We start from the raw sequence: 10,381 nt of genomic DNA, 5'->3' as shown, positions 1-10,381 counted from the left end.
AGCTCAGAGAGATTTAGCTAAAGCAAATTGCAGCTGTAAACACGGCCAAAGATGGCTGCCAAGTTTAGGAGTGGGTGTGGACGAACCAGGTGGCAGTTTTCTGTCCTTTTGTTTGCTTCTCAATTAGCAGAATTATACATCTTATTATACAACTTCAAACTTCAAACCAGAGGTGGGTAGGATCCCCAGAAACTGTAAGAGTAGCACTACTTTAATTTTTTTTTTACACAAAGTAAAAAGTAGCCATCCAAGAAATTACTCAAGTAAAAGTAAATAAGTAAAAAAGGCTACTTCTGTACCAAGTAATTGTAGGATAAAAACATGATATTTAATGTTTATAAATGATGCTGGCAGACTTTATGTGCAAGCTCTGGTATTTTAAAGACTCAAATGCCTGAAAAATACAAATAAATGTCATGAATATAAAAGAACAAATTAGTGCAGAAGAAATACTTTACCAATTGTTTTCCCCAACATAAAACCTAGAAATCCATACAATGAGAACTGTATGTTGAGTGTTACTGTTAATATCTACTGTTTCCTGTATGTTTACCTGATTCTGAAATAGTTCAAATCACTGAGAACAGAGTAGTCAGAGGTTTTACTCAAGTAGGAGTAGCAATACTTTACAAGAATATTACTAAAGTAAAAAGTACCACAGAGTAAACCTACTTCTAAACATGCATTTTTTCATATTGTTATTCAATTAAATTTAACAAATTACTACCAACCGCTTGTTATATTAATGAAATGGCAGAAAAGCTATGGATTTCAATTCAAGGTTGCGAGGAGGTTGAATATGAAATATGAAAAATGGCAAGGAGGGTGAACAATTTACAAGGCACGCCAAAAGAAGCAGTTATCGTTTCCCGCTCCACGAGTTTCTTCCAGATCTGACATCAGATTGCTGATTACTTGTACAGGTAAATAAAAATTCTCTACCACCTACCACACAACCAGCTTCAAAAGAAAAATGAAAGGCAAGAGGAGGTATGAAACATATGAAGCAGAAAGCCTAAATATTTTCAAAAGGATGGAGGCCTAATCTGCAGCCAGAATGAGGCTTTAGAGCCCAGGAGGAGTTAATTCATCAAGCTCTGAACTTGTGGAATACAAACTCTAGACTAGGACTGAAAGCACAATTGCTGAAAAGAGATCAATCTGACAGCCATGTTCTACAACAAACAGCTGTGATGAAGTGACATTACTGTACATCACTTCCAATTTTATATTTTTTACCAAACTCAAGGTGTTCTTGAAAATTTGACATGCCATATATTGTACAAAAACTTATGATTAGCTATTAAACAGAGCTTGTGGCACAAACTTTTAAATGCGTTAACAGAGTCAGTTATAACCCACAGTATGTCACTGTCTGAAAGCATTCAAGTCTGACTCTAAACTGTCTGCAGGTACTGATAAGATATTCCTAGGATTTAACTGAGTCCTGTCACTGAGGCCTCTGTCTCACATGTTAAGATGAAGGACATGAATTGGATGGGTTTACCTTTTTAATACATTTAGAACAGTCTGTAATTTTATTAATATACATTGACACGTATGAGTGCACGAATTAAAAGTCAGTCTTCCATTAAAGCTTTTAATGTGGCATCTCTGATCCCGGCTGATCCTGCGGTTCTGGCTCATTGTCTGTGTACTGATCAGTGTGCTGCTGCGGCTCCTGCTGCTGCTGGATGAGTCCTCCGTCTTGAGCTGTGTTGTAGGAGCCACATTCAGCGCACTTCATCCCCAACACATGAAAAGCCACGGTGCAGTGGGTCTGGCAGTCATTGCAAATTACCTGCAGGGAACCAAGTAAACAGCTGATGAGAGACACCTGAGGAAGAACTTTTAAAAGATGTTTAAACTACTTAATTTGGATTCGAGTCATTCCTCATTGATTAAAGGGTCCTGCAAAGGTTTTTCATACAACTACAACAATTTCTCCAATATTCTCATGTTATATTCAACATGTTTTATGTTATATTATCCTTTTACTTTGGTGGTTCATCCAATCTGAAGCCACAGGAATAAAAAGATCAGCTTCTCCTAGTCTAACATGCTGGGTTCTTGACAGGAAAAGGGTGGCTCTTTTCATTGAAGTTACTTTGAAGCAACTTCTTTTTTTGATTGAATAATAAAGACACAAATGTCCTACCCATTATATTCTCTAATCAAAAAACAATGTTACTTCAATTTAAAAAGTTGCTTTAAACAAAAAATACTGCACTTCTATCAAATTAAACATTTTCAAAGAAAAGCAGTGCTTAAATGTATTTTTTGAGTCTCAAATATATTTTTGCATTCAAATATTTTTTTTCTTTGATTGAAAGGTTTTATTTCATTGAAGTGAAGATTTTTTTAATTGAAAATTTATTATTTGATTGAAGAAACCTTTTTTTTTTATTTAATAATAAAGAAAAAAATCTACCTTCATAGCGGCAAACTTTTTTTCCCGACCAAATGAGCAAGTGTAGATGTTTTAGCTTCATTTCACCAAAAAGTCACACATTGGCAGTAGAATCTTTTGCAGGAAAATTTTCTGCAGCTGATTTTTTTTCCCCAGCTGAATTTGAACCAGATGAAAATTCAGTGTAAGGAATTTAATGTGTAAAAAAAGTAAATTTTTTAAAATTCTGGGCTAAAATATTCAGTGTTTAAAATTCGGTTTACAAAAAAAGGGAGATTTCAATGAGACTGCTTTTCATCCATAATGATCCTAGAAAAATATGCTGTTCTTGTCCGGAGCACCAGACCTCCAACATGCCACCAGGAGGCAGCGCAGGAAATCCTTGTTCAAAAAAGCTCTCTGCTGCAACCAGCTGGTGAGGAATTTCCCGCTGCCATTTGAAGCAGCTGGAAGTGAATATAAAATGGTTTTAAAGTTTTTGTTAAAAACATGCAAGTACCAGAATATAAAACTGAATATTTTTGGTCGACAGGTTTTAACATTTTGAGTTAATTTGGTAGTTCATAAAATATTTTAGTTCAGCAATAATGGTCAGCGTTCGTTCTCTGTTCCTTCTACACAATAATCCATTCTTCCGGTTTAACTGCCTTGATATTTATTTTTCATATGCAGAAGCAACGATAGCTTGCAGGTAGCGTCTGTGTTCCAAAAAACTCCTGGAACGTTTCTGATTGGCTGACGCTCCGGTGTCCAGTGAACTGCAGCATCAAACGCTCGGATGCCAGAACGCTTGGATGCACAGCTCCCAACGCGGTCCCCCATAGACTTTGCATGTAGATTAGATGTTTTGATGACCCTCAAAAAACACAGTGGACCAAACCAGATGATGATAAGGCACTAAACTACATTGGCCGGACAATAATGGTGTTTTGTTTCCTTGTCTGTATTTGCTTATGTGAAGCGCATGCATTGCCACTTGTTCCAATCGTTAAATGTTTTGTTAGATAAGTTAACAAAGGTTTCTATTTTATTTAAATAGAGACTTGTGTTACATAGTTATAATTTTCTTATTTGTATCGTGTCAATGCAGGAAGAAAAGGCAATATCGGCTATAAAGCTCCCTCTACTTCTTAAGTATCCACCCAGGTTTGTATTTATATTTGTTTATGATGTGACCGTTCTCTTCTAATCATCTTGGTTTAAATATGCTCACATGGAGAGATCTGTAACTCCAATTTAATAGGCAACAAAGCTTTTCTGGCTTACATTTCTCAGTCTCCTGAAAGCCAACCTTCTTTACATTGATGATGTCTTCCAGTTTTTTGAACCGTGCTCCTGAAGAAACACTGCCCTGCATGTCCTGGATGTTTCCCAGCTTTCACACACCTGAATTCCTTTGACAGAAGATTCACAGGGACAACTGAACTACTATTATCTGAATCAGGTGTGTTAATGCAGAGAAACATCTAAATAAATGGGAAACTTTGCTTTGAGGACCAGGCTTGAAAAAAGCTGGTGTGGTCTACTGACCTAGGCGGATGCCCTGAACTTAAGGAAACCAAGATGGAATCTTTAAAAAAAATTTGAGAGAAAAACATAGGCGAAAACCTAAAATAAAGACTCTATAGTGTGCATGCTGTGCCTTTTGACAATGCTGTGACACAGAAACACACCAAAGCTGTCGATAAAAAAAAAAGAATTGCATGAGCAGACAACCCAACAAATTAGGCCTAAAGTGAAACAATCTGTGGCTGTTACAAAACAATACATTCAAGGGGTATGAATATTTATGTAAATAACTATAATTCTCCTTTAGAGTAATTTTTCATTTCTATTTCACATCATCATTTTGAATTACATTCAGTCTGAGCAAAAACCATTATAACTTATCTTTGAGTCAATAAAATAATCTAGAACTTCATAAAGCTGAATTGGATGAATGAACTCCAGACAGAGAAAAGAACCTGTTGACTTGATAGTGAGTTCTTACTTTGACAGTAGCGCCTTGATATTCAGTGGGCATTGGTGTCTGGGCAATCTCCTTATCTATCAATTCCCAGTGTTCCTCCATGTTCCAAGCAGAATGCATGCACAGAGGACAGCGGTAAGCTCTAAAACAAACATGCAGACAAAGAAAGCAGCTTAAAGACTTCATTAAATAAAGTGCGGCCTGATCATTCTAAATCTGAATGTAAATAAACTCTGAGGCCAGATATTTAACTTGTGCCACAAAAACAATGTTTCCAAGTCTTTGACTAAAGTAATGGAATACTTTAAGGAAGAAAGGTTGCTTCCGGATAACATTGGAGGCTGAAAATATTCAAATTAAGTTAAAATCAACAGCTACATAAAAAGAGCGACTACTTAAGGGCTAATTTCAGCAAACTAAATGTAAAAAAATTTTTTTTTTAAAACAAGACGTACCCTGTTCTGATCATGTCATCAAAGCAAGTCCTGTGAACAAAGACAAAAGTTACATTTCATATCAAAGCGGCTGAACCAGCACTGACTGTTCCTGAGCCTGGAGGCTGAAGGCAGTGACCAGTCTGAGACAAAAACATGGTGGACGTCTAGCAGGTTAAGAATCTCACAGAGAATTTTTTCTTTATGAGAATTTAAACATACAGATTAAGTCATCATTATTTGCATTTGATTCAGTGCTCCCCAACTGATTTAGTGGAAAAGACATACTAAGACACATACAGTTAAAACCCTTCTGGACATTTTAAAGCAATACAATGACTTCCTGTCGACTGGTTAAAATCAAATGTTTTTCCTCTTACTTGTCTATTTGGTAATTAAAGTGACCACATATTCTTAACAGGTTCTGTTCTCAGTACATTTCATACAGGCATGTCATTGTTAATGTCCAACCTGTATTCAACGTGTAAATAACTCTCACCTTTTGCAACTGTAACCTTTTGCAAATGAAGTGATGATGTAGCCGTGCATCAGGTGCTGTGATGCATTTGAGTTTCTGGGACTAACAGTCTAGTTGGGACTAGCTTTAGCCTTTAGATATAAAAACTCCTGGGTATATACAGTAAAATTAAAAAATATATATTTTTACTGCAGAGAATTTTTTTTTCTATTTTGGCTTAAATTCACAGCAGCTTTTGATGCCGGAATCATAACCATACCAATTTTAAACCTATTTTTTAGAAACAATATTTCAGCCAACACTAGTAGTAAACTTACTTGAATAATGTCAGATAATCAATTCATTGATCACCCGAAAATGTTTACACGAAAAATTTTCTAAGGGGCATTCAACGAAATCCAAAAACAAGCAGCTTAAAAAAAGAAATTATCTTATTTGTTGCATTGAAAGCCACATTTAAACTGTGGAAGAATGCATTGTTCAACCTCCCCTAATGAAAAATTACTGCACACCTCATACTACGTCTTCTAACAAAAAAGTTTGTTTCCGAATTCTCCTCTGTACTGTTTTCTTTTTAACTTAATTTTCTGTAAAACATTGGAAAATATGTTTTTGCACTTAAAAAAAACACATTTTTATCATTTTGAAAGCATTATGGCAGCTTTATTTTAATCATTCCACCAATTACTGGTCCTAGACTCTAGTTAGACACACAATAATAACTGATGATATAAACCAGTCTTACTTGTGTAAAAGATGGCCGCAAGGAAGAACATGAGCTCCAATCCTGGATGTGTGTATATCCTTTGCATAGACAAACAAAACATTTTAGATGAAAAGATTAATTCCCAACAAAACTTGTAGAAAATACACATTAACACTTTACATGTGCGATTACCTCCATACACACTGGGCAGTTCTGCCTAGATACATTCTCGACACACTGAAATAAAGAACACCAGCCAATAAGCAAATACAAAAATGTAACATGTACATCATAAAAAAAAAAAAAAAAAAAAAAAAAAAAAAAAAAAAAAAAAAAAAAAAATCACCTTGTGGTTTCCTCGCAGATCCTGAGCTAAACACAAATTGCACTTCTCACAGTGAAAGTACTTCTCTCTGGGCCCAATCCTGTAGAGGAAAAAGCAGAAGTGATTTTCTTTGAAAGTTTAGCTCGCTCTTTGTTCTGGGGATTCTGCATCACAACTATAAATCTATTGTCTTTGACAGATGCCTTAAGGGAACAAATTCAACGATGCTGCTTCGTTAAATGGTCCACTACCTGTAATGTGGAAAAAAAAAAGAGCATCACATTAAATACAACCGTCATGTCTGTTACAAATCAATTAAGAAAATAGTGATTCTTGATTATCTTTTCTAAAAAAAAATATTTCAAAAAGCAAACACTATAAAACTCTTAGTTATTTGTACAACTGCTCACCTGCATATCCCACACGGCTGACAGTGGTACTGCTTCTTATCCTTGTCAAACAGGTGACAGATGTCGCAGTAATACTCCCCAAACTGCACATGGCACTGCTGACAGTTCTTCTGAGCCTAGAGGACCGAGAATAAACAGTTTACTTGGACCTCCAGAATGTACTGAGAACTAATCACAGATCAGAACAGAGACTTGAATAGAACATGTAACTTTTTTATTCCCAGAATGACGACTGTTTGAGTCAGAAGTTTACAACCATCAATTAGAGTTTGAATGAAAGTGAGGGTAATTTGTTAATTTTTGATTTTTACACATTGAACTGTGTGCAAAAGTTCCAACTAGTTGTGGTGGTTCGCACCGCCATGACAAACATCAGCATTGATCAGTGAGCTCTGGTGATAATGGTTGTTATCCGGGATTTTGAAGAAAAGAAAAAGTCAAATATCCAGCTGTTATTTGTCCATAAGGCTGCTGATGGTTTCACAAATGGTGTGGTTGAACTGTTTAAAATAAATAAATAAAACTTTTAAAGCTGCTTGTTGTGTACCATAATTTGACTGTAGCAAAATGGCATCATTAAAAGCTAAATTTTAAAGCACAATAACACTGATGATGACTGTATCTAAACCTCTGACCAGAATCAGAATTTCTTTATTGTTTTATTGTAGCACAACAAAATGTCAAATAGTTCTAACAAGCTCACAAAAACCACAAACAAAAAAGCATTTAAATAAAATAAAGCAGTTAGCAGAGGAGGGGATATAAAGAGATAAGAGAATAAAACACTAAATATAGAATAAAAGATAGGAATTTAAATTAAAAAAAATACCATGATATTGTGTTTAAGTTATTCCAGGAATCTTGGACGTGAACAATAATACACTTGATATGTAAAAGAATGTTTTTCTGTTGCAATGAGAATGGTGATTAACCTTTGTTCAGGGTTAGGTTGCATTTCCTGCATTCAGCTTCATTCATTTTTATTTACTTCAGGTTATATATTTAGTGCCAGCCAGTTCATAACATGTGTCATCTATAAGCAAAGAACTTTCAATAAATTTCTCTTAATCAATATGAAGAGGAATCAATTATTTTTTATAAAAATGTATCCCATTCTAATAATACCTTATAAACCACCAACATGCTTTCTGAATTAAATAAAATACTTTCCTAAGACTGTCCCTGGGCTCTGTCTATCTCATTTACCTTCTGCAGGGTCTCACACTCGGAGCACAGAACCTCTCTGACTTTGAAGCGATCCATCTGGTGGTTTTCTTCTGCATCGTGGCAGAGTCGACACACATACAGTTTCCCACAGCATGGAGCCTGAGAAAAACAAAACGCACCTTCATCAAACAATCACAAAACAGTATGTTTACCGCAGTAACTTTGATGAGTATTTACTGATTAGTTTGCCTTTCAAGTTAGTAGCCCTATTTCTGTTCAATTAATACTTTGCCATGTTAAATGGAGGGAAAAAATAGAATTCATTGTAGTTTTAAAACAGTACGATTAGTCCTTTGTCCATTTTTATGCCACCCAATAGTCAAAAATCTGTAGTAAAGAACATAAATCTTGAAACTTAAATAAGCTGTGCAGGAAAGAAAAGCCCTCCTCTATCTTTCCGGTTTTCAATGTGAAGGACAGAAAGATTTGCACATTAGTTTAGATCAGTCACAGTGTGGTTACCTGTAGGTCACTCCAATGTCTCATTTTATAAAGAATTGCTGTCCTACACAGAGTAGGTAAAGGGGCACAGTTAATTGGCATAGCTTCAAAAACACTTACGATTAGGTTTCAGATTTAAGATATACACTTAAATTTAAGATACATTTATTGGATGTAAGCTTCAGATATAAGATATAGTTTAGATATAAATTTAGAATTTAGAAATAAATGTAACATTCATATATAAATTTGGCTTGTAGAAATAGATTTAATAAACAAATATAGATAAATATTTATACATGCGTTGAACACTGATGCACAGTTTTCCAAAAAAAAAGGAAAACTTTTCTGACAAAATGTAAAAGAAAAAGTGCTAAATGTAGAGTGTCTGGTAAATAACTTTTTTAATAATTTGCTACATTTCTACGTTCTGCGTATCTTAATTTTATTTTGTTTTAAGTATGCGTCTGGGAGCAACATAATAGCCAGTAATTAATGATGTGATTTCCCAAAAATGTAATGTGTAATATGCCTTCTTTGCACTGTCAATATTTCATACTGTACACCTATGTTATAATGCTCCTACATGGATCCATTTAATCCACAATTTTCCTCAGGGTAATGGCTCTCTAGCTTTCTGAAATGGAAAAGCCAGGGTGCGCAGGAATTTACCCCAGAAATGAATTGCCACTAACCCTCCTTTGGTCAAATGTGTCAAACTCAAAGCCAGCAGGCTAACTCAGGGCCATCACTAATTTATCAGGCACTCAAGAGCCAAAGAGTCACATCTTGTCATGAAGCAAAAGCACTTGTAGCTAAAACTGAAAAACACCAAATTAGTCCAATATACAATTAGTTTGACAGATCTGCTCTAAATACTCCCAATCACCCTCTTACCACAGCTAAGCAACATGGCCGAATTCTCCTCCATGCAAATTAATTTGTTACGTAAAATTCTAATAAACTCATATAAGAAATTAATTACTAAAGTGTCCTAAATGTGTAAAACGGGAAAGCTGCGTCTAGGTGACTCGCATGCAGCGGCTAAGCTAACTTGTCAGATAGTACCAACACTACGGATAAGACCATGAGTTTCTTCTTTGGTTGTTTTTGCAATGAAAACTTATGGAATTTTGGTAAGAAACAATAACTGATAAGTCACGGTAACGAACCAAGCAACGCTTGAGTCACAAACAGGAGAGCACCGATGCAGCGTCAAAACGGTTCATAACTGGACAACAAGTTTCTTCTCAACCGATTAATGTTTTAGTTAGGCATGGCAGGAAAAGTATATTTCTAAGGTTCACTCACTTTCAATAGACAACTGCGAACATAATGCTTACAGCCGACGGGCGAGGCCATGTTTACTCAGACATATATCTCTTCTTCGGGTGCTTTCTGTTACCCCACCCATAGATATCCGACCCCACCCCCTTTCTTCTTCCTGATTTTCGCCTATCGCGCGTTTGCAATACTGCCATCTGCTGGACTGAAAAGTAAGCAGAACTGCTGCATTAACTTATGGGTCAATTTAAACAAACACACAAACAAATAAATAAATGTGCTCGTGTTCCTGAGTTTAACAGGAACACATTTCTATTACATAAGAATCAATTAAATGAATTTGGATTACTGAGAAAGAAGCTTTTTCGAGGTTTGCCTACATTATAGCTTCAGGATCAAGATGATGGTATTTTTGAGACAAATATTTCTTTAGGAGTAGGTTCACTGCTTTTTTTGTTGTTTTTTTGTTTTGTTACTTTTTTCGGGTAATGCCATTTGAAATTATTGCTGCTCTTGCATCTAGACTTAAGACTTAAACAAACTTTATTAAATATCGTTTTGTACAGATCTCATGAAATTTCAATTTCTTAGAGTGCAGCAGTGATCGGGCAAGTAAAGAATTTCTGGCTACTCTACCCATTGGATAAATTAACTGACTAAAGAACAGATTTGTTCAAACCAAAAATTAAATGAAATT

General features: G+C 35.3%; 1 protein-coding gene across 1 annotated transcript; it reads right to left on the bottom strand.

Annotated features, from left to right (window-relative positions):
- Window positions 1–306: 306 nt before the first annotated feature.
- Window positions 307–9,762, bottom strand: rchy1 (ring finger and CHY zinc finger domain containing 1). Its single transcript, XM_038273638.1, has 9 exons — window positions 9,712–9,762; window positions 7,939–8,058; window positions 6,733–6,848; window positions 6,344–6,422; window positions 6,190–6,234; window positions 6,037–6,095; window positions 4,835–4,864; window positions 4,401–4,521; window positions 307–1,801 (listed from the first exon to the last, which is right to left on the bottom strand). Exons 1-9 carry the CDS (start codon window positions 9,760–9,762, stop codon window positions 1,601–1,603), a joined length of 822 nt encoding a protein of 273 aa, XP_038129566.1. The 3' UTR covers window positions 307–1,600.
- Between the last annotated feature and the right edge of the window lie 619 nt (window positions 9,763–10,381).

This window comes from Cyprinodon tularosa, unplaced genomic scaffold, assembly GCF_016077235.1.
Source record: "Cyprinodon tularosa strain WSP-4 unplaced genomic scaffold, ASM1607723v1 ctg880, whole genome shotgun sequence".
Lineage (NCBI taxonomy): Eukaryota > Metazoa > Chordata > Actinopteri > Cyprinodontiformes > Cyprinodontidae > Cyprinodon > Cyprinodon tularosa.
This window is presented reverse-complemented; position numbering and strand designations above follow the sequence as displayed.